Raw genomic sequence first — 24,752 nt, forward strand, 5'->3', positions numbered from 1 at the left:
AGAGTGAAGATCAGCTAGATTATGATGCCCACTTGGGATGCAGGCCTGCCCTTCCCTCACCCCACTGTCTCCTCTTCCTGCTGCATATCCTATACAGGCTCAGGCCTGCTCCAGAAGCATATTCATTAGCTTTGCAGAAAACAGAAGGGGAAAAAAAATGTGGTCTTATGTTGTTTTTTTTCTTCAAGGTTAGTGACTTGAGCTGGCATATGGAGTTTTCTGATGAAAGGGCTGAGGTGAAGGCAGATCCATATAACTAACACTAGGAATTGCATACCCAAGACTGGAGAGGCAGAAAGAGGAAAAGGGAAAATAGAGAGTAGGAAAGGGGAGAAAAAAAAAGACTTGCCTGTTCAGGAATGCATTTGATCAGCTGACTGGAACTGCTCTCTGTGTTTAGCCTTAATTATTTCTGCTTCCACTCTCCCATCTTTTAGTTGGTCTCTTCTAATTAGTAAGCCCTTCACAGCAGGGATTTTGCATAATCTTGCTGGTACATAATCTGAGATACTGCAGGCACATTGACAATTGCAATAGTAGTAACAATTCTAGTAGGTCCCAGTCAGCTACTGGTAACTGATAGACTGGTTCCTCAATTTAAATGTCAGTGTTTCTTTCCACTGTATAGCATAGAAGTGATAACCTCTCTTTAAAGAAGGCAGAAGACAGTTGCTCTACACAACTTAGAACCAATAGGTAGAGAACTACCTGAGTTGTGAAGCAGGAACTGGGTACTGAGGTCTAGTGAATTGGAGCAGTGGTGTTTCAAGTACTTCAAGCAAGCACAGAAACAAGACCCAGGTAGAGGTAAAGGCACAGGCATCTTCTGTTCTTGCAGCTGTAATCTTTACCTTCCCTCAGATTTAGGCTAATTGAAGGGTTTTTATAGTTCTTTAACATGCTTTTGAAAATTAGGTATTAATGACAGTGAGGTGGTGGAGTCACTGTCCCTAGAGGTGTTCAAAAAAGGATTGGATGTGGCACTTGAAGCTATGGTTTAGTTGTCATGATGTGTTAGGTATTAGGTAATAGCTCGGACTTGATGATCTCTGAGGTCTGAGGTGTGATTCTGTGACCTGTGACAACAGTCAGTGCCACAGTATAGACTGGTGTGATCTGTCCTTTGAGCTTAACCCTTCCAATAAATCACACAAACATCTGCTTGCTGGGAAGCCCAAGTAGCCTTCTCCATACAGGGAGTGACCTGAACTGTGCCGTTGGACAGAAGCTAAATTAGAATCATAAAATCATAGAATGGTCTGGGTTGGAAGGACCTTCAAAGTTCATCCAGTCCAACCCACTCTGCAATAAACAGGGGGATCCTCAACTAGATCAGGCTGCCCAGACGTATATCAAAGACGTAGAGCACACAAAGACATAGATCTTTGTGTAATTTCACGTTGGAGGACATGTATGATGTGATTCTGTGGCAACTGAGGTAACACCTGGCTTTGAAGGTAAGAGCTGTCAACAGCTGAAGGCCACAGAAGGCCTCCAGGAAACACAACCTAGCCAGTTCTGCTTCAGTGTGGAGACAACCCCCAGCCATAACTGAAGTTCCTTCCCTTGTCAAGATGGTGAAGAGTAAAAACCAAAACAATAAAAACCTCTTTGTGGAAGGCATTGTAATTACAAATAAGAGCTTTATTTTTATGGAAGAATTATTCAAGCATAATGAAAGAGAAAGAAAACCAGCTTGAGGGTGTTGGAAGACATCACACCAGAAACCGCAATATTAAGATGGCAAATTGTGGAAACCATGGAATTAGATAAGGTGCTCAATCTTCAGTCACGTCAGTAGGGTCATTAGCAGCAATTACCAAACAGCAGACCTTAGGGTATTAAAACTGAAGAAGAAATGCATTTAGTTTGGATTTTTGTTTGGTTGTTGTTTTATGGGGTTTGTTTGTTTGTTTTAAGTAGAAACCATTTGTAAAGGCCTCAGTGTCTTCCATAGCATAAAAAAACAGAAGCAGGGCTTGAGTGCTCTTGTTTAACACTGACAAGGAGGCACACCAGTCTAGATACATCTGCAGCACAGACAGACAGTGGCTGCAAAGTGGTTGCATGCATGTTTTATGCAGTGGTCCTCTCCTTTTAGTCATCTATCAAATGTTACCATAGATATTTATGTGTTAGGATCCCATGCAACTGGTATGTGACTCCTCATCACCACTGACAAAAAATAACAGCACTGCTGCAGTAGGATCAGTCAGTAATTCCCATAACTGTCAGAGCAACTAAAATCCATGACGATGCAAGCAGGGCTGTCCCTGGGAGTCTCATTTTGAGAGACCCTCAGGTTAAATTAAATTGATCAGCGTGCCTGAAATGATATATACTCTATTTGCTTATTTTTTGGAGAGGGTTCGATATATAAGCTTTTGGGAAGAAAAAAAACATAAAAACTTAGTCTATATAAAGAGTTATTAAAAGTTGCTTTATCCATAGAAAATTAGGATCCAGATTCTTCATTTTCTTTGAACACAAAATGAGAATGCCCTGCATAATCATTGTGCCTCTACACACACAGTGGTAGACTCTTGGTAGAGCACTGTTGATGTTAGAAAAGCTAAACCAATTTACATCAGCTGGGAGTATGGTCCACAGGACCTAAGCTACACTGGAAGATAATAATGATTTCACTCTCAAGCATTGCTTTATAAATTCAGCCATTAAAACATGGGAAGCAATTAACATCTCAATATTACATATTGAAATTCAAAATATTGCAAAAATAGTATGTTAAGCATATAATTTTCAATTGAATAGGACTGGCATTTGCTCGTATGATGGTTAAATAATTCAGATTCTGTGTAGTACAGGTAAATCCACAGATTCCACCGAGTTTGTGCACCTACATCAAGTCTGCCATCAGCACCAAGGTATCTGAGTATCACTTCTATGTCCCGTCGCGGCGAGATTCCAAGCCACATGGTGCAGTTCTCAGCTATCTGAAAAGGTATTTTAAACTCCTACTGAAGCTAAGAATTCAGGCAGCTTATGAAAAGTAGGACTAGGCTCCAAACAGATCCTAGGACTTGGACTATTGCACTCTTCATCTCAAAAGCAAGCTGGACACAAATTCAGACTGAATGAGGGCACTTCCTTGCTTCATGTTCTTATTCTTTTACTTGGCACTGTGCGTTTTTTGGAATAAAGCCCATTCTCCTGTCTGCAGGCAGCTCCATTCATGTGGCTGATGCTTTCATGGGCACCTTCTGCTTGAGAACTCTCTTCAGTTGTCTGAAACAGAAATGGAATGTCAGCGAAAGCATCTACATGTCTTCCAAGACAGCCAATGGACTTGGTTCCCGTCAGGTAGCTCTGCCTGGCCCTCCTCTTTTAGCAGCACAACTTCTTAGCTTTGAAAGAAACTGAACCAAATGTGCACAAATAGCCTCTAATCCGCATAGGGTGTCTGCCTTAACTACTACATCCCCAGACAACTGAGTATTGCCTTCCCACCATTCACAGCATCACTGAGAATCTCACCAAGGGACAGATCAGTTAGCTTTTCTACCATGTGGTGGGTGATGTGTTTTTAAGGGTGTGAGAAACTATATATGACTTATCCAAAGCTGGGTCTGCAAGCTAAGTTCTAATTTGGATGCATGTCAGCCATTCATACTCAAAGAGCTATGGTGGAAACAAAATCCCTGGAACTCTTTGAAAACTTGGACACCTTCCAGGCTGAAGGCTTGCTTAGAAAGCCAAATATCCATCAGTAGCATACAATACCTAGAACCAGTAAAATTGTTGACTGCTGAGCTCACACTTTTGTGCAGCCCAACGTCTGGTTGGTCTTGTTTGCACAGAAGGTAGGCAGGGTGAGTGACTTATCTACAGCATGTTTCTGGTCTGCATCACTCAGCTGTTTTTAAATTTGCCTCAGTAACACAATCCACTTGGGTTTCTAGTAGCGGGTTATGTTCTGAGCTCAGTTCCAAGCCAAAGAACCATTCACCCCACCAAAAACAAAGGTGTGCTTACCAAAGTGATTTATAATTGTTTTGTCAGACACCTATCTGAGTAAAAGTTAAAGAAAACAAATTCCAAACATACTTTTCTTTTACACGGTGTGTTTGTAGCTGTGTTATTTTCTGTCATCATTCCAGTTGCCTCTTCCATTTCTGGAAAAAAAAAAGTAATAAAATAACTAAATCATAAGCAACCAGGTCTAAGTAAGCATGCAGTCAATTTAACAGCTGGCTGAAGAAAAAAAAAATACCTAATCAGTTATTCCTCTGGACACATCACACAGAAGAATGACTGGATAATGATGCATCTTTCCTAAAGCATTTTTCTGAGGCCAGTACGATCATTGTATGAGGAAGTGCAGGTTTGTAGAGAAAAGAACAAAATCTATAGCATTAGGGTTCAGATAGACCTTCCAGAGATGAACTCTGCCTTTGTCATAGTATCATTTAAGGTTGGAAAAGACCTTTAAGATCATCAAGTCCAACCATAACCCAACTACTATGACCACTCAACTATATCCTGAAGCACCGCATGCTTCTTGAACACCTCCAGGGACGGCAACTCCACTACCTCCTTATAACTCCAATTGTAATAATCTCAGGAATGGACCTGGAAAGTTTTTAAGTTAATAGTATAACTGATGTTATCTTCCCCTGGATTCGTCCCCAGGTAGAAGATAAATAGTGTCTGAAAAAAGCTTCAGGCTAAATTTAAGTGAGATAATCACGTGAGTAGTAACACTATGTGAAAGAAAGGATCAAAAGTAGGATTTTGCCTAAAAGTTTGGATGAAGTCCATATGGGGCTTTTTATGTATTTAGAATAATTGGCATTGAGAACAGCAGTTTGGACAAGTGATAGGCAATGTAATTGATAACTTTCCCTTGCATGTAATTGACGAGAATGTGGTGGCTGGTGTCACTAATGGGTCATCTGGAAAGGAGAGAAGAGAATTCCTTTGAGCTCTAAAGTATACATACCTGTGAGAAGTGTATCAATTGTCTCCACTGCATGTTTTGCATCTTCCATGGTGAAACACATTGGTGGTTTAAATTTCAGTATATTTCTGTGGGGTCCATCTGCACTAAGAAGGATCTGATGCTCTTTCAGCCTGTGGAAAGGGGAAACGCCTGTGTTAGACACAGGTATAAAACTATAGCATGTCCTGTCAGACCCTTCAGACCCTTTTTTTTCTTAACACCATGTTATCCAAAAACTGCACAAATTTAAACTGAAATTATTGATCAGCTGTTGGTGAGTGTCATGAGCATTTGATCACTGCACACAAGCTTTAAAAAACACTTACTTGTAAATAAGGTGAAGGGCTTCAGCTGTGGCTGGTGTTCGCTTTTGTCGATCTTTCACCAAATCCACTCCAACAAACAACCCAACACCCCTGCAGCAGACAAAAGAAAATGCAGACAAGTGGAATCCAGTGGCATTCACCCAAATCTCCTGCTGCAAATACAAAAGCTCTTCCTAACAATGTCAATTTCCTTCCCCAGGGAAGAAGTGGGGAAGGAGCAAGAAAAAGACTTTCCCATCTTTTGGCACTGGCTACTTCAGACAATCAAGCGTGATAACAGATACTTCTGGATAAATTTAGCTGGCTCATTAAAGCTAAGTGGCCAGTTAGGAGTCAAAGAATAATTTTCTTTCTCTTTTATGTTGTAAACTTAAAGCCAGGGAGCTGTGGAAGACAAATCAAAAACAAGAAATAAAAAAAGCCCCACAATATCTCCCCAAAGAAAGTTAGTTAAGGCACCCACCTGATATCTCCCACTAAGGGATGCTTCTCCTTTAGCTCAGCCAGCAACTCCAAGAGATAATTTCCTACATGTGTAGCATTTCCTTGGAGATCTTCTTTTTCTATTATGTCCATCACAGCCAGACCAATAGCACAAGACACTGGGTTGCCTCCAAACTGATAATAAAGACAAGTAAGAAAACAAAATCCATCATAAACATTCATCTATTTCCATCATGTAGTTTCCACTTGCCCTTTCCTGCCTTGGCATGTTCTGAAGACAGCTCAAAGAGGTTGGGACTCTGTATGTGCAGGCTGTGGAGCACCATCCCCCACAATCTGGGCAATGTGAAAGGCCCAGGGGAAGGGCTCTCTCTTCCTTTGTTTCAGATTTTAGTAATTTGCAGGCTGAAGCCTTCCAGCTGTTCTCATGGCTTGCTGATTGCAAGTGTAGGTGAAATGCTTCTGTGAAGAGCAATTGGGGATAGATGTGATATTTCTTAAGCTGCAGGACATAAACTCCATTGAAATCAGGGGGATTCATGGTAGCCAGAAAGAAGGCTCTGTCACAGGAGCAGAAAGAGGACTCAGTATACAAGAAGAAAGCTGTTTCTCTGTGGCACGCACAGAGCTCAAATGTTTCCTGGTAAAGGGTCACTGTTTTGTTAGGTGACAAGTGCAGAGCAAGGTCTGCCCAGGCATGAGCCCTATCCTAGGAAATGAAATTTTACATGGTCAGCATTTCAGAGAAGGGAGAAGGAAGAGAAGTAAGGATTTATCTGTATGGATGTGAGCTGACATGCATGACTTTCCAGAAAGCTGGTGCTGGCCCATATTAAGATATATCACTTGGTATAAAGCATATTTCAAAGTCTTCACACTTGCTTTTAGGTATTAGACTAGATTAGATATAGACTATGGTTGACTTGAGCTCTTAGTAATATGATTACAAATGTTAGCAGAATCACCTGCACAGCTTTTAACTGCTAAATACAGACTGAAAGAAAAAAAGGCAGATCTTCACCTACAAACTTACTGTATTGAAATACTCCAGTCCAGAGGCACCAAACCTTTCAGCGATTTCCCTTGTTGTGACCACACAAGACATAGGGTGGCCATTGCCAATGGGCTTTCCCATGGTGACAATGTCAGGCACAAAGTCTTCACCTTGCAGCTGGAATGCCCAAAAATGCTTCCCAACTCTGCCAAAGCCAACCTGGACCTCATCAGCTATGAACACTCCACCTGCAGCATGCACATACCTGAAAACCAAGAGAATAGCTTGAAACACTAGTGACCAGACTAAGAAAAAAAAAGGAAGAACATGGCTGCAGAAACAGCTACAGCTATATCAACTGATAGTATTTTCAGTCAGCTAAGTCTTAACAAGAAAAGAATAATCTGCTAGTTTGATGCAAAATAGAGATACTGTAACGGTACTGCATGGTTTTATCTATGAAGGGTCAACTTCATCTTCCAGCAAATTTATGACCTGAGGATTAAAGACAGAAAAAAAAGACAAGTATCCATCTAGAAACAATTAGTCAGTTGTTGTTCCATAAAAAGTAGAAGTGGAATCAGACTGTTCAAAAAGTTGAAAGGAACTAGAGAGAGCTGAGAACCAGAAGGGGTGATAGCTGAATTGACTGGATAAGCCTATAGTGAAAAACCTGCTTCTTTGGTTCATTTCCCAGTTATGCTCTTTTGAAGTGATGTACTTACTCTGCCACTTTCTGGAAATAGCCCACAGGTGGAATCACTTGGCCTCCACAGCTCTGCATGGATTCAGCTATGAAGGCAGCAATCTACAAAAACCAAACTCAGGTGAGAGCTGTGTTCGTCTACTTGGCTTTGCACAAACATCTAACGGTCTAGAAACAAAGGTTTAAGTGTCTGCCTTAATTTAGTCATGGGTTGGGTCGGACAACTGAGGGCTCTCGAGAACAACTACAGCTAAAGAATGGATTCATTTTGTAATCTGGGGTGCCCAAATTTGCAGTAGCCAGGGTCACCTTTGCAAGCTAATGATAAAACAAGTGTCTCCATTAAGCCCTAGTCCCATAGCTTTTTATTGGTGTCAATGAGCACTGGATCAGGCTCCTGGGAGCTCTGTAAATCTGTTTACAAATTCCAGTTTACAGGAGACACACAACATTTCCATTTTCCCCAAGAGGTTAATGAAACCTGCTTAATGCCAAGGCTCTTCATTAACAGGTCTGTGTAGTGATCAGCTTCTTTGTCCAGTCCTAAACACCAGGTAGAGGTGGGTACAAGTGGGTGAGATGACCTGAGGCTACGCTTTGGGCACCCCTGCCTAATGCAAACAACTACACAAATAAAACGTCAACATGAGGCACTCAACAGAAGAGGAGAAGAATTCTAGAGATGAAATAAATCCAGTTGCTAGGAAAGAAAAAGAAAGTTATTTCAAATCAGGAAGGGTAAGAGCAGCGGAACATCAAAATTCATTTCTTGGCAACAGCAGAGGTCTAGGCAGCAGATATATGATATTACCCCAAAGTCTCAGCACAAGTCTGTTATTTAAGGGATTGCATCCCCACAACACTTGTGAACCCCTCCCTGAGCATCAAGAGGTCTCTCTGGGCTGGTGCAGTCTTCCTGGAAACAAGGCCGAGCAGCAACGTGTAAAGAACCATATACTATATTTGAAGAGGCATGCTACGGCCAAAGAGTACGAAGCTTCCCATAGCAGGTGAGCCTTAGCCTTTAGCACAACTTGTCCTGCCACAGGTCTATGTCACCAAAACCTAAGAAATATGCAAAAGAAGGGAAACAAGGGAAGAAAAAAAACAAAGCTGCCCGTTAGTAGAGAACAAAAAACCAAAGTTGATGAAGAAACTAAAAGAAGAGTGATGTAAGGATCATCTCCAGTCTCCTGCTCTCCTGTTCAACTCAGGATCATCTCCCACCCTCTTGTTGTCCTGTTCAACTCAGGACCATCTCCAGTCGTTTGCTCTTCTGTTCAACTCAGGACCATCTCCCACCCTCTTGCTCTCCTCTTCAAATCAGGATCATCTCCATCATCCCCACTGGACTAGAGGGGAACATGTTGTTCCCATCTCCACTGAAATCTGTGACCTCAGTGGGCTTTGGCTCAAGCCGTACATGTCTCAAAATGCTGATGACATCATGCAAAACATTAACACCCATTTTAGGTAAACTTGTTCAGAAATGGCCTGTTTTTACCAAGGTCATATTGTATGTGATTGAAAGGTTCACTTTTTCTAGATGATTCCCAAGTAGTCTTAAGCTACCAGACTCAGAAATGTAGTGTCAAGGTTTTATCTAGCCTACTTTCTCCATGTCCTGGAGGCTTTTATATATCCTTGCTAGCATTTGTGATGCAGTTTCTCTGTCGACCTCAAAGCTTGTCTTAAGATAACTGCAATCTACTGATTCAATGCATAGAATAGGGAATTGAACTGCTTATTTGGCAGCTGCTTATTTACAACTGCATTATTGATCCTTTCATTGATGCCTACAGAAACATGATAAGAGCATCAAACAGATGAACGGCCCATTCTGAACACAGCACCCACTATAGAAGAATGAAGGGCAAGGAGAAGCTAGGGAAACAGAGTAAAGAAACATGTCCTTAGTTGACTGTTTCATGCCCCAAGACACTTAATAGATGCAGCCTGGGCATTTCCAGGTACAAGACACACACCTTGCGTCCATTCTTCTGTGCTTCTTCAATAATCTTTTTCACCTCTTCAGCATAAGCACTTCCTGGATCTGGATGGTCTTCCCTATATTTCCCTCTGTAGATATCTGGAGAAGGAGCCTGAAAAGACCAATGTTTACTTTGACTTTTTTTTTTTGTTGTTTTAATTCCATCCTTCTATGAACTATTTACTTTATTTTCTGTTGCTCTGCTCTTTTGTCTCTTCACACAGATAGGTAATAGGAGTTACTACAGCCTGAATTTCTGCATGGAATTGTAAAAATGCCTATAGGAGCTTAAACTCAATCCAGCCCTGTGATGTGTTCAACATTGTGGGAGGCAACTGTTCAAAGAACTATCATCTACCTTATCCACTTTTCAGAACTATCCCACACTTCCCCCAGGACAGAATACTGACTTCTCATCCATCATCTTGTTTCAGTTTCTTGGAGAAAGATCTATTTCTGTAACTGGAGGATGGGACTTTCCAGTCTGTCACTTCTCTTCCAGCATCCTAGTCACAGTATGAGTCTGTATTACTCTTCACAAATAGTGCTGGGAGAGGTTCAGTAAATAAGAGAAAGGAAGTGGTATATAAAGGTAGTTTGGCAGTGCAGTTAATGCAAGGAGGCCTAGGTAGCAAAAGACCTGCTCAGTGTACACCTCTGGGCTGAGAATCTTTTTTGGCTTTCTAAGTTACACAAGTTTGGGCTGAAAATCAAACAGCATCCTGCTCAGGTGGACATCCAGATCTGTGTGAACCTGTGGAGTCTGCCTTTCCAGTTTTTGGCAGTAGGCACCAAAGCCTGCAAATCTTCAGCCAAACCAATGCAGCAGGTATTTGCTAATTTCTTCAAACTCTGTAACTATACAGTGCAGTGACACAAAAGTTGGAGCATCATGAAGGAAATCAGCCTCACAGCTGAGTACCCTCTTAAAAATCCCAAAGCAAACAATTCTGCTGTATTTAGCCCAGAGACAAACAGCCAAATGCATGTACTCCAGCATCAGCAAAACAGAATGAGAGTGCATTTACACCAGAAGAGGGTAACTCAATATGCTGCATAACAGGCATAAAAAAGACAAAAAGCAAAAAAACCCCACACTTACCACATGCACAAACTCCTTCTTGCTGTCCTTTCCCAGCTGGTTAAATTTATAGGGGCTGATGTCAATCAGAGATGTAACATGGCCATGGTAAGCACTGCATGAGTATTAAATATTGAAGTCACTTTTCACCACATGTATAGAAGAGCTACATTTACAACTGTGCCCATAAATAATCTGGAATAAGTGACTGTATCTGCAACACAGCAGCACTTTGTGAAGAGATCTTGATTTAATTTACTCAGTTATAGAATGGCTTAGGGTGGAAGGGACCTTTGAGATGATCTACTCCAACCCCCGTGCCCTGGGCAGGGATGCCTCTCAAATAGAGGCTGCTCAAGGCCTCATCCAACCTGGCCATGGAGAAGGCATCCACAATCTCCCTGCGCAACCTGTTGCAGAGTCTTACCAACCTTATACCGAAAAACTTCTTAAGAAGAAGTTCCTGTTGAGTTTAATTCACTAACAACACCAGGGGGATATTTCTTGCATAAAATCATGTGTCAGGATGGGGCCAGACCAAAGTGATGTCCTCTGCACAAGCACTGCCCATAAGGTGGCTGCCTTAGCAGCCTTACTTAGCAGGTGTAGGGTAGGGTCAGCTCCCTCATTTCCAACCTGTGAGCCCTGTCCTGGCCAACACAAGTTTTGCAAGCTAAACCCCAACACCATTGCAAAGAATCGCAAGAGTGTGCATTGCAGCAGAAGGTGGGGATCTTATGCAGCAACAACACACCACTACTTGCCCTGGAGGCCCAAGAGGCTAGACTCTTGGCAGAAGCCACTTTGAGGATACAGCTGGATATTGTTTGAATAGAAAAGATTTATACTGCAGAGCATGCTGAATATGGTTACTACTGATGCCAATTTGATTAAGAAATGAGGAAACAGCCCTTTGGCCCCAAGGCATGTGCAGCTTCATTCAGGGAATGAGCACTTCTGATCAGCCATGACTTTGAACCTAAGGAAAGCTCAAACCAGATCAAAGACATGTCACAATCTCCTAGTAGCACAAACACAGGGTAGAGAGGATGTTTTCAAACAGCTTTGTCTTTGTACCTTTCTACTAGCCAGTCAACAAAATTTCTCTGCAAAGAAACAGAAAGCCCACCCTGAGATGGTAGTTAGCGCAAACGCCTACAGATCCATGGAACATGGGACAAGAAATACCCTGTGGTGCCCAGGAACACAAGATGTTGCAAAGAAACAGTGACAGAGACAGCTCCATCCTCATCCTCTCCTGACAGAACTTACTCTCAGTGGTTCCAAATTTTGGGCACAAGTCAAGGAGGGAACACGGATCTGAGTACTGGCAAGTCAAGCTTTGTGCCATTCAGATAGCGAGATGCTTCTGTAGCTGCTCTGTCTGCACTTTTTAATGACAACCCAAGAAGATCCAGGCCTATAGCAGCCTTGCCAACCTTACAGCTGCTCATAGGGTAGGGAAGTCCTGAGAGTTGGTTGGTCACCTTCCCCATGGCTGATTGATGGCCTTCTCAGTGCCTCCTGTTTCTGGAACTGCTTGGTTTTGCATGTGCACTTGTGCTCACTGGAGGAGAGCTGATAATCACTGCAGCACCACTGCAGAGCCACAGGGGCTTTCTTCTTGACTACTGAATTTGTACAAATTTTGAACAAAACTGGTACACTTTATTTTTACAAAAAGAAACACGTCCAGCAGGGCATGACAAACAGAAATCCTTTTTCCAGAGCAGCCCAGTGGCCAGACCATACACTGGTGTTGAAAAACCACATTCAAGTCTCTGGCTTGGATTGCCTTGAGAATCTCTGTGGGAAATGCCCTGTAACAGGTGAGTGCCATTCTGGGGTGACTGACTAGATTGTTTTTCAGAGATCTTCAAAACCTGTGTTTATCCAAAAGTGGAAAAGGGATTTCTTGACCTGATCTACTATGAAAGCAACAAAGCTTTTCTTTCAGCAAGCAGTGGAGTACAAACAGCAGGGGTTAGCTGCAAAGCTGCTTCTGAAGTAATGGCAGGAGCTGCTAGCTTCATTCACATAAGCTGCTCCACGTACTTACTTTTCAAGGGTGATCACATCTTGGTGCCCACGGTACTGCCGAGCCAGTCGTAAAGCAAGATCATTGGCTTCAGACCTGTGTAATAACAGCCATGAACCAGCAATGAAGCACTTCCAATTAAGATAGTATTCTGACACAGACTGGGAGGCTTGGAACTAATGGGTGTAACACATCAACACAGCAGGCTCTGTTACCATACAGATTACAATGCTAAGGTTGAGACCATAAATGCCATGTAAGAGGGCAAAGGAAAAAAAGCTCTTTGTATAAACAGCAGACAAAGACATGCTTTCTTTTCCTCCCTCAGTTTGCTTGTAGATATCTACCTCCTCTTTGTACAAATGGGATGGCTTTGTAGCAGAGAGCCACAAACTCTCCAAAGGCATCAGCCTCATCTCTGATCCACTACTACAGCTCACTCCTGCCCAGTACTTGCACCATCAGAGAGCAGAGAACACAGTTCTGCTCCTCAGATGAAGACTCAAATTTTCATCCTGACCCATAGCAGCCCCTCTGCTCGTGAATCCTTGCAGGTTGTCACTGCTAACAAATATAAGCAACCACAGACTGAATGGGCTGTCTAAAGAAGACTACTCAGTTGTCAATTTCCCGATAGCATTCACCAATCTGCATACACCAATTTGCAGTCAAATTTGCTTTTCTTGCAACCCACCTATTTTTTACATAGCATTCAGCATAGGGTGGTGAGACACTGGAACAGGTTGCCCAGGGAGGTGGTAGAAGCCCCATCCCTGGAGGTTTTTAAGGTGAGGCTGGATGTGGCTCTGAGCAACCTGATCTAGTGTGAGGTGTCCCTGCCCATGGCAGAGGGGTTGGAACTAGAGATCCATGAGGTCCCTTCCAACTCTGACAATTCTATGATTCATGCTTTGACTCCCTTGTACTAAGCCATCACACTGCATACAATGGTTGTAAATAGGAAGGATCCTTCAAGCAGTACCGGAAAAATCTTTGCTGCTTATTACTAAGTCATACTCATTAAGATTTATACTAAGCTGCTCTGAGTGTCTGTCAAATAGGAGCAAAATAGTTATAATGGGGAAAAAAACCCAAACTGAAACCCACTGAGACATACCCAGAGTTAACAAAGTAGCAAACAGAGAGTTTCTCGGGCAGGGTGGCTGTGAGGCGCTGGGCGTACTGTACCAGGTTGTCGTGTAGGAACCGTGCATTTGTGTTGAGCAGCTCCATCTGTTTTGTGGCTGCCTTTGTCACGTAAGGATGACTGTGGCCAACTAAAGAAGATATAGTAAGTGGGGTTATTACTGGGAAGCAGTGAGTTATTGAACCACAGAAGGAGATTCAGGAAAGCCCTGCGAGCATCATCGCTGGAAGCAGCGCATTTTGGTCCCTCTTAGCAATGAAGGAATAGAAGCAGTTGTAGAAGTTAAACCACTCACCATGTGCAACATTGTTGATGCAGTCTAAGTATTTCTCTCCTTTCTCATCAAACATATACTGGCCCTGAGCACGCACTATCTTCAGAGGATCCTTGGCATAGAAAATTTTGCAGGAAGGCCTATAAAACACACATAATAAACCAAAAACTTTTTAGTTTTCTCAGTTGTTTCCCCTTCTTTGAGTGCTAAGGGGGTTCTTATGGACATGATTTAATGGTGGGCTTGGGTAGTGTTAGGTTAATAGTTGGACTTGATGATCCTAAAGGTCTTTCTCAGAGTAAACAATTCTGTGATCCTGTGATCTTTTGTAGCTTGGGAGACAACTGCTTCCCCCTGCAAGCTTGTGAGTGGTTCAGGTGATGGTCAATCAGGGCTCTTGCTGTAATTAAAATCAACCTGGGCACACCTCCCCAGACAGAGGGAACAGAAGTAGGACTTTAATAAGTGTAGTTTTCAAAGCATGACTGTCTGCAAGTGGTTTCACAGGGGGATAGGGATTGCAAGTCATTCCAGGTCCTTATATGTCCTGCTGTGTTTCTAGGCTGTAGCTCTGTTGACATGCCTTACAAATATGTATGGCAAATAACTGGCTGGGAATAGAGGGGAGGTGTTAAGGGTTATTTTATACTATAGCCAAAAATACATTATGCAATGGGTGACTGTACTGTATAGAGGTCACAGGCAAGAACAAAACACTAGTGCCTTTTAGGCTTTATTTTCAGAGGTGCTATCAAGGTCCTAAAAATCTCACTATCTTATCCTGGCTGCTTTGGATAAAATCTTTAAATGACCTTTCATAAGTACGGAAGTTACACCGGCTTCTAGCAAAGCTCAGGCTCCTTGTAAAAGTATTCAAAGTACTCTTTAACACTTTTTTCTCTTTTATTTTTTTTTCCTCTCTTGGAGAACATGCCAGCTATGTAATCATGTTGAATGGATAAGCACACTTGTTTTCAGATAATTCAGAGAGTTATTGTCAGGTATGCCGAGATTATGAGCTTGTAAAGCCTGAGCATGACTCCTACAAAGCAAAGTCATTTACCTTTTAGCCCTGTTGCACAGATCTTTTCCAGTCCAGTCTTTTCCAACCAAAATGATTCCATTATTCCTCTTTAAAAGCAGTGCACATTATCATAATCAATAGTGGGCATTTCTTGACTACAGTTTTTGCTTCTATATTGTGTCAGTCTGTTCTCTGAAAGCTTCTTTCTGATTGCCCAGCACAGCCCAATCCTACAATCCTGCACAGGCAGGAGTCCCTTAACATTGAGCTGGCCCATGAAGAGAGGTTGGCATGCATGCTTTATGAGCCCACGACTTTTGTGAATCTTCAGTGGGCTTCCTACATATGCCACACACTCAGGATGCAACTGGCAAATAGCCAGCACTGGTTTTAACCATCTGGACTTGTTTTTGGCTTGGTGACAACTACTGAAGAAGGAATTAAAGCTGCACGGTCTGGAGGAACTAATATTGCAACACTGTGGGATCAGATACGTGCACAGCCAGGACTCTTGCTCAGGTCACAAGTACTGGCAGGCTTCCTGCAGTTCCCTCAGTTAGACTCAGCTTAAGAAATCTCCTCAGCTTCATTTAACAGAGATGTCTATTTTTCTCAGGAGCATGAAATTTATTCATGAAAAAGCCCAGCACAGCCCCATTTGAGTCATACTCCTGGGTACCACATTCTGGCTGCTTGCTTTGATCTGTTAAAAGAGCAAAGTAGCATTGGATGTGCTGCGCTGGAGAACAGTCTTGTGAGGATCAGCTGAGGGAACTGGGGGCTTAGTCTGGAAAGAAAAGGAGGCTGAGGGGTGACCTTCTAGATCCCTACAATTCCTTGAAAGGAGGTTGGAGCGAGGTGGGGGTCAGATTCTTCTTCCTACTAACAAGAGACAGGACGAGGGGAAATAGTCTCCAGTTGTGCCAGGGGAGGTTTAGATTGGACATTAGAAGAAACTTCTTAGCTGAAAGGTTTGTCAAAGACTGGAACAGACTGCTCAGGCAGGTAGTTGAATCTCCATCCTTGGAGGTGTTCAAAAGAGACAGAGACGGGGTACTGAGGTACACGGTTTAGTACCAGACTTGGTAGAGCTGGATAAGGGTTGGAATGCATGACCTGAAAGGTCTTTTCCAATGGAAACGATTCTCTGATTCAATGATTTGTCAGGTTGAAGGTCTGACAGGTTACTTCCCCCCACCTCCAGCCGGGGCTTGCCGCGGGGCCGGAGGGACTGCCCAGTGCTGGACAGCCCCCGGGCAGTGCCGAGCGGGTCCGGCCGTGCGCTGTCACCGCCGGAGACCTTCCTCCTCCTCCTCCCTCTCTGCCCTGATCCCGGCCCCGCCGCCGCTCCTACCCGATGTGCTTCCTCCGCAGGGCGAGGGTCTCCGCCTTACTGTAGCGCTCCTCCATCCCCGCGGCGCGGCCCCGTATGGTGTGGTGTGGTATGGTATGGTATGGCACAGCACCGTAGGGTACGGCACGGCACGACCCACCCGGGGACTCCCCGCCTCTTATGCCGGCGCCGGTCCTCGCCAAACCCCTCCCCTGTGCCTGCCTCCCTCCCGCCCTCCCTGAGGGGATGACCCGGCCACCCCCTACTCCGCCTCCGGGGATTTTTCTTCTCATAGTCACAGACAGGCTCGGGTTGGAAGCGACTTCTGAAGATCACCTAGTCCAACCCCACTACTGGAGCAGGGTCCCCGGCGTAAATCACACAAGAACACGTTCAGGCGGGTTTGGAATGTCTCCAGAGGAGACTCCACAACCTTTCTGGACACTCTGTTCCCAGTGCTCCAGCACCCTCACAGTAAAGAATTATTTCCTTCTGTTGATATGAAACCTGCTGTGTTCCAGTTTGTGTCCATTGCTCCTTGTCCTGTGAGCAACACTGAGAAGAGTCTGGTCCCATCCTCCTAACACTCATCCTTTAGATACTGATCAGCATTAATGAGGTCTCCCCTCAATCTTCTCCAGGCTAAACAGCCTCAGGTCTCTCAGCCTTTCCTCATAAGGTTCCAGTCCCCTCAGCATCTTAGTCAATCTCCACTGGACTCTTTCCATTAATTCTTTGTCCTTCTTGAACTGGGGAGCCCAGGACAGGATGCAGTACTCCACATGAGATCTCCCCAGGACAGAGTAGAGGGTAGAGTCCGTCAGCCTGCTGGCTGCACTGTTCTTGATGCACCCCAGGATGCCGTTTGCCTTCTTGGCTATGAGGGCGCATTGCTGGCTCATGCCTGTTGTCTACCAGCACTCTCAGGTCCTTTTCTACAGAGTTACACTCCAGAATGTCAGCCTGCAACCTGTACTGACACATGAGGCAGGACTGTCTACATTTGCCCTTGTTGAACTTCATGAGGTTCACCTCTGCCCAACTCTCCAGCCTATCCAGGTCTCGCTGGATGGCAGCACAGCCTGATGGTGTGTCAGCCACTCCTTCCAGTTTTGTGTCATCAGCAACCTTGCTGAGGGCATACTCTGTCCCTTTGTCCAGATCAGCTTTGGGAGATTCATGCTTATTATTTAGCTAAGGCTCAGTCACGTCTTGCCTTGGAGCTTTTTCTAGCCTTGCCACCACCAGCACAAGCTTCCAGAACACTCACCTTGCTGGAGAGGGATGGCAGGAGAGAGAGGTGGGCACCCTGCTCTGACAGCCATGCGTGTTGTGCCTGCAGTTCTACACCTTTCCTTGCTCACTCTGATGGCAAAATCTCTTCTCCTGCAGCCATCACAGTTGGGGAGAACCAAAGGTTGGTTTAATAAAAGTTAGGGTAAACCCTATGACCTTCACAGCTCCTTACATCCCAGAGCCTGCTTGTAAGTGTAGGCTGAGATGTATACTTGTATATATCAATCAAAGCCACTATCTGTACTTCTTGTAAAGTGGGGCAAATAGCTAAGAGCTATGGTTTTCTAGTTTATTACATGCTAAGCCTGGTGCTGTGATGCATCAGTACACTCTTTTTCAGTCTAGGCAGGACCTAAGTGTAACTGGTCCTATGATCTCTTTCCAACCACAGTGTCTATTGCTTGAATGTTTTCTTCATTGTTACCCATGATAACTATCTCACTGGACATCAAAGCCCACAAGAAAAAGAGAGGGTGATTTCATGGGGAAGGTCAGAATTCACATCAAGAGGCACTGAATTTTGAAGAAGCAAAGCTATGGGTGCAGCACCTCAGCTTTCCCTCCTCCTTGCCATGGATGCACCCTGTCCTCATATGGAGACTGCTATCTGAGCTGTGTGGGCAGACAGCAATCAAACCTGTCCTCACACCCCTGCTCCCCATCTGTAGCTTGTCTGTGCCACCTGCAGCACTATGTTTGGAAGAGTCTTCAGGGAGCATATGCAGAGCCACACAATTTCCTGTGCTGATGATACTTGTCTTTTCTAGACCAGTATCCAGTAAGTCATCCCAGATTTTGCAGATGGAAGAAACACACCTCCTGATTTTTGCATATTTTTGTATCTCTGCCAGTAAGCCACCTTTCAGCTAAGCATTTCTTTTCCTACAGACTTTTTCTTGAGCTTCTTCAGACAGTGTTAATTTTGAAGCTTTCACATTCTTGCCTTCCTGCTCCGTTGGAAGCCTTGCCTCACCAACCAACAAAACAGCCATCTAGCAGAAGTGGTAGGAAGCACTAGCAGCTACACCTCCATATCCCAGCAGAGACAGCAGCTGCCTGTCCAGGCAGAAGGAGGCATGGACTTAAAAGATATGAGGGAGCATTCAAAGCTGTCAGCTAGAGTATTGTACAGGCAGCCATGGGGTCTTGAGACCCCATTGATGGAACTGAAGAAGAAAAGAGGCATTTAAATCTGCTAGCACCTAAATGGAGCCTAAGCTAGAGCTTGTCAGGAATGCTGTCTGCAATGCTTTTCTGTTTTGCCTCTGTCCTCTGAAAGCTGTGGAATGATACTTAGCATAGGGTAGATACAGTTCAAGTTGTACTCATTATATACTGGACCTAATTGCAATCCCTTTGTGACAGTGATGTAAAGAAATGCTAGAGCCTGGGCAGGGATTGGCAGGCAGCATGCCACTCTCTGAGTCCAAAGGTATTTTGGGAGAGATGATTTTCCCACACCCAGCTGGTGCCAGCCCTCTGCCAGTGCCGCACACAGTCTTGGCCTTCCTCCGGGACTGCTGGGCATGCCAGCACTGACAAATGTCAGCTGTTTATGCTGACCTGCCTGCTCTTGCTAGCACAGAAACCCTCTGCCATTGACAGATCTATGGACTGTGCAAGCTACTGTACTTCCTCTCCCTTCCAAGCATGCCTCAGCAACCAGCCCTGCTTGTATCAGGGCTTTTTGTTCCAGGTTTAGCAAAAGAAAGTTTGTTCACTGCTAGAGGAGTAACTGCTAGAAGCAATAGTAAACAGACCCAGGAGAGCTCAGAATGCTAGGTGAAGTAGATTGTAGAAGCAGGGAGGAGGGGGGTGGTGGTAGTGGGGGGCTGAGTAGTGGTGGTTGATGTTACTTCTCTGTTCCTTGAGTCATGGAAAGAGGCTTGGCATTCGAGAAAACATCCCTCCCCCTTGGCTCATAGCACTTGCATGCTATTGTGATATTATCAGCAGGAACAAGCCTGCCAAGTCTCATCTGTAGAGCAAAAGAGGTCTCCCTCCAGTTTAGCAGAGAGAGACCCTGCCCAAGACATAGGGCTTTCCAGCACCTTATCACTTGGCTCCTCTTTTTTCTTTTTCCTCTCCTGCTTTTTCCATTTGCCCTCATAACTCCACTGAGTAAATACTAGCAGCTATTACTCCATGATATAATTATTAAAACAGTCCCCTCCCCTCTCCCCTCCCCTCCCCTTCCCTCCCCTCCCCTCTCCTCCCCTCTCCTCTCCTCTCCTCTCCTCTCCTCTCCTCTCCTCTCCTCTCCTCTCCTCTCCTCTCCTCTCCTCTCCTCTCCTCTCCTCTCCTCTCCTCTCCTCTCCTCTCCTCTCCTCTCCCTCTCCTCTCCCTCTCCTCTCCCTCTCCTCTCCCTCTCCTCTCCCTCTCCTCTCCCTCTCCTCTCCCTCTCCTCTCCCTCTCCTCTCCCTCTCCTCTCCCTCTCCTCTCCCTCTCCTCTCCCTCTCCTCTCCCTCTCCTCTCCCTCTCCTCTCTCACGTGTGGGTTTTGTTTGTTTGTCTTTTTGTCTTTACACTGTTTTCTCCATCCTGCTCTGTTTGCTTTCTGCATAGAGATTTTTTTTTTTCTCACACTTGTTTAAGGGCTTTTTACTGGCAGGGTACCGTCAACCAGCAGCTTGGCTCCCTGTATGAATGATGAAAAGGAGAAAATATCTCAAAATGCTATAAAAAGCATCCAAGTAAGGTGCTTCCATCTCCCTGTTTAAGGAGTTAATATACCTCTGAGAACCAGTGTATTGCTGGTGCAGCCTGAGAAGCAAACCCATTAGAGATGGCCTGTAGAAAATGATCTGTACTGAAGAGCTGTTTTAGCACAGAAAATTAAAAGATGGACAAACTGCACATGTCTGCACCCTCTCAGGGTTCACCAGCTGCTTGGTCTCTACTCTGAAAGGGGAATGGCCTTGCCTGTGAGCTGTGATCAGGCCCCTGAGTCAATCGAGTGCAGGATGTATTAATTGGGTACAAGCAGGCCAAGGGGAAGGCAGAAAAGAGCAAGATTATCTTACATCCTGAGCTTCATAGCAGCATCACCTTCCAGAGTCATTTGCATGCCTGCTGGGTCCTGGACAGTTTCTGTGGAGAATCATTTCAGTGCTGAATGTACCCATGGTGTTTGAAGTTCCAGGGTTTAAATGCCAAACTTATTGTACACACACCTTTCTGTCCCAAGATCCAATCCAATACTGAGAACTGATGTTTTAGATTATATATATATTTCTTTTTGGCTGTTTTTGCTTTTACAGGCTTTGTCTCAACCAGAATCCATTACCTCACAACAATCTTAATATGCCAAATAAAGGAGAATTCCTAAAAGCTTACAAAAAGTTGCCAGGCATTCGTTAGCTCCAGGATGGAGCAAGCCAGACAGAGGTGATGCCAGTGAGAGCTCATGATCTCTGTTTAGTTGCTGGCGCTTGAAAAACTCAGTCAAGATGTAACCTGCATATACAAAAATAATCAAGATATTTATTAGTTGTTGGACATTCTCTCTTGGTGTAAGCACATGAGAAAACCTGCATCTTGGCTGGTGTGACAGCAGCCGTGTCCACCTGTAATCTCAGAGACAAATTAAAGGCTTGATGGGGCTCTCAGTAAATGGATCTAGTTGGGAATGTTCCCAGGTTGGACTAGATGACCTCTAGAGGTCCTTCCCAACCCAGAGCATTCTATGATGATTCTAAAGCATCTTGAATACAACTAAACCAGCAGACTGTCATCTCTCTGAGGAGGTTTGTGTACAGCATTTCCCTGAACACTGCAGCTCATGTGTATATATTTGATGCATGCATGAACAGATTGTATGCATATACTTATATATATGTGCACGTAGACACACACATATATAGCTCATCCAAGCTCCAAGTTTTGAGAAAGAATCCAACCCCATTGAATTTTCTACTGCAGATAGAAGAAAGGAGGGAAGAATGCTCTGTGAGAGCTTCATCTGGAAGTCAGCCAACAGAAGAGACAACAAATTAGTAGCTCTGGAAAGATAGTCTGCTTGCAGAAACATGACTTAAATGTTTTGGCATTCCCTTGTTTGTTTTCCCTTCATGTTTATTTGGGTGCAGTTGCTACTACTTGCTGGAGCATGAATGCTTTGTCAGCTCCCTCTTTTGTCTTGTTTTCATTTTTAAATGTTTCTTTATGTGTGGTTATGACAATTCAACCACTAGGTGAAGCTGTGAGAAAGGGGACCAAAAGCCATGGCTGTTGCATTTTTGGACTTCTCTAAAGTCCTTGTTACAAACGAGTAGGGACTAGCAGCTTTAGTAGGTCCACAGAGCAGAGTTGGATGTGAGTCTTCAAGTATTTTTGTTACAAGATCCATTATTCCATTATTAAAAAAAAGGAGGGAGAAGTGGCAGATATGTCACATGCAGCCCTGTGCATGTTTTGCTGTGGCATAAAATGAACAGAATAGAAAAATAGAATAGAATAAACCAGGTTGGAATAGACCTTTGAGATCATCGAGTCCAACCTATTCTCCAACCCACCTAATCAACTAAACCATGCAACCAAGCACCCTATCAAGTCTCCTCCTGAACTCCTCCAGGGATGGTGACTCCACCACCTCCTTGGGCAGCCCATTCCAATGGGCAATCACTCTCTCTGTGTAAAACTTCCTCCTAATCTCCAGCCTAAACCTCCCCTGGTGCAGCCTGAGACTGTGTCCTCTTGTTCTGGTACTGGCTGCCTGGGAGAAGAGACCAAGATCCACCTGTCTACAACCTCTCTTCAAGTAGTTGTAGAGAGCAATAAGGTCACCCCTGAGTCTCCTCTTCTCCAGGCTAAGCAACCCCAGCTCCCTCAGTCTCTCCTCATAGGGCTTGTGTTCCAAACCCCTCATCAACTTTGTTGCCCTTCTCTGGACACACTTCAGCAAGTCAACATCCTTCCTAAACTGAGGGGCCCAGAACTGGACACAGTACTTAAGGTGTGGCCTTACCAGTGCAGTGTACAGGGGCAGAATGACCTCCCTGCTCCTGCTGGCCACACTGTTCCTGATACAGGCCAGGATGTCATTGGCCCTCTTGACTGCCTGGGCACACTGCAGGCTCATGTTCAGCCTACCATCAACCAGCACCCCCAGGTCCCACTCTGCCTGGCTGCTCTCCAGCCACTCTGACCCCAGCCTGTAGCACTGCATGGGGGTGTTGTGGCCAATGTGCAGAACCCGGCACTTGGATGTGTTAAATCTCATGCCCTTGGACTCTGCCCATCTGTCCAGCCTGTCGAGGTCTCTCTGCAAAACCTCTCTACCCTGCAGCAGATCAACTCCTGCCCCCAGCTTGCTGTCATCCACAAATTTACTGATGATGGACTCAATTCCCTCATCTAGGTCATCAATAAAGATGTTAAAGAGCACAGGGACCAGCAGTGATCCCTGGGGCACACCACTAGTGACTGGCCGTCAGCTGGATGTGGCACTTCTGAAAAAGATGGTGTAGTCCAACCCCTCTGATAGGGCAGGATCACCCAGAGTAAATCATGCAGGCACACATCCAGGCAGAGTTTTAAATATCTCCAGACTCCACAACCTCTCTGGGCAGTCTGTGCCAGTGCTCTGCCACTCTCAAACTAAATAATTTTTTCCTTATTTTTATGTGGAACCTCCTGTGTTCCAGTTTGTGTCCCTTGTCCTATCACTTGACATTGGCCCTGTTCTTTTGACACTCAACCTGTAGATACTGATAAGTGTTAATTAGATCCCTCTTCAGTTTCCTCTTCTCTAGGCTCTCCAGATCTCTTAGCCTTTCCTCATAAGGTAGGTGTTCTGGTCCTCTCAGCATCTTAGTGGCTCTCCACTGAACTCTTTCCAGTAGTTCCTTGTCATTCTTGAACTGGGGAGCCCAGAACAGGACACAGTATTCCACATGAGGTCTCATCAGGGCAGTGTAGAGGGGAAGGGGAACCTCCCTCTTTTTAATGCACTCCAGGATACCATTTGCCTTCTTGGCTAATGAACCCATAGGATATAGCTGAGGTTTGGAGGAGCGTGATGCTGAAAAGTAACACAGAGGCAGTCAAAGCACTGAATGTGAAAGCAGAAGCCAGAGGGCTTTGGTAGCTATCACACTGGCAATAACACTACCAAAAATACAGACTGCAAGCAGAGCACTTTTAGTGACTTGGCCAACATCAGAGTAGCTACAGTGGTGAGAGGAAAAAACAGTGTGAATTGGCCAGAACATACTGCTTCTTACTGCAGCATCTAGAACCATCTTCCCTTCTCTGTGAAAGAAGAAAGGAGAAAGTTGTGAAGAAGAAAGACCAAGAGTGACTGTGACAAAAGCAAGACCTTCACCTGGGCCAGGGCTGGGGAGAGCAGCAGCACTGGCAGCCACATGTAGAGCATGGCAGAGCGGCCTCGGCTCTTGGTATCCCCGGGTGCTTCCTTGGGGACACTGGGCATGTTAAGCTGTAAGCACCTCATCTGGGAAAGGGAGTAAAGCTATTTTTAGTCCCCCCCAAGAGCCTAAAGTGGAGTGAGATAAGATTAACAGACATTTATGGAGATTACCAAGAGTTAAGAGCAGAGGTCAAACACCCATGGTGCTTATTCTCTCTCTTAGCCTGGAGTGACTACATTTTTGAGGTGAAGGAATTAGAAACAATGGGGAGTTGTCCTGCTTTGTCTGAAGTATTTGGGGATTTAGAAAACCCAAACACTTAAATAGTGCTTTGAAGAGATTGCAGTTCCTGCCCAGTGTTGTATTTTTCAAAACAAGTCCTTTGTTCAAGGAGACTGCTGCAAGAATGTGCCCCCTTACACCAGGGGGCTTGCAAGTCTGCCATTTTGCAGCAACTATTATGCTCCACCGTTTGAGAACAAAGCTGGATTGGTGGTAAAACAGACCACATTTTGAAGCCTGCACTGTTACTCATGACACTGACCACGTGCATCTTTATTTCTCAGCAGTTCAGGTTTAGATTTCATCTTCAATACTATAGAAGGGGAAGACTGGTGATTTTCAGCTTTATTTCTTTGGCTCCTGGAATGCCAGTGGACTCGCCTAAGACATGCTTCTGACTCTGGTCAATTCATAGATCCTTGTGCAGCTTTTTTTTTTGAGTAAGAAAATACCCTAAGGTTTGCAGCAAATCTTCTTCATTACTTTC

General features: G+C 44.6%; 1 protein-coding gene across 1 annotated transcript; it reads right to left on the reverse strand.

The window, feature by feature from the left end:
- Positions 1 to 1,623: 1,623 nt before the first annotated feature.
- ETNPPL (ethanolamine-phosphate phospho-lyase) lies at positions 1,624 to 16,479 on the reverse strand. Its single transcript, XM_068136897.1, has 13 exons — positions 16,339 to 16,479; positions 13,982 to 14,100; positions 13,657 to 13,816; positions 12,561 to 12,635; positions 10,523 to 10,616; positions 9,416 to 9,532; positions 7,450 to 7,532; positions 6,764 to 6,989; positions 5,750 to 5,904; positions 5,287 to 5,376; positions 4,961 to 5,091; positions 4,066 to 4,133; positions 1,624 to 3,246 (listed from the first exon to the last, which is right to left on the reverse strand). Exons 1-13 carry the CDS (start codon positions 16,392 to 16,394, stop codon positions 3,115 to 3,117), a joined length of 1,506 nt encoding a protein of 501 aa, XP_067992998.1. The 5' UTR covers positions 16,395 to 16,479; the 3' UTR covers positions 1,624 to 3,114.
- Between the last annotated feature and the right edge of the window lie 8,273 nt (positions 16,480 to 24,752).

The sequence above is a fragment of the Melanerpes formicivorus genome, unplaced genomic scaffold, assembly GCF_026170545.1.
Source record: "Melanerpes formicivorus ecotype bairdi unplaced genomic scaffold, bMelFor1.0.p_v2 SCAF_4, whole genome shotgun sequence".
In the NCBI taxonomy this organism is placed as follows: domain Eukaryota; kingdom Metazoa; phylum Chordata; class Aves; order Piciformes; family Picidae; genus Melanerpes; species Melanerpes formicivorus.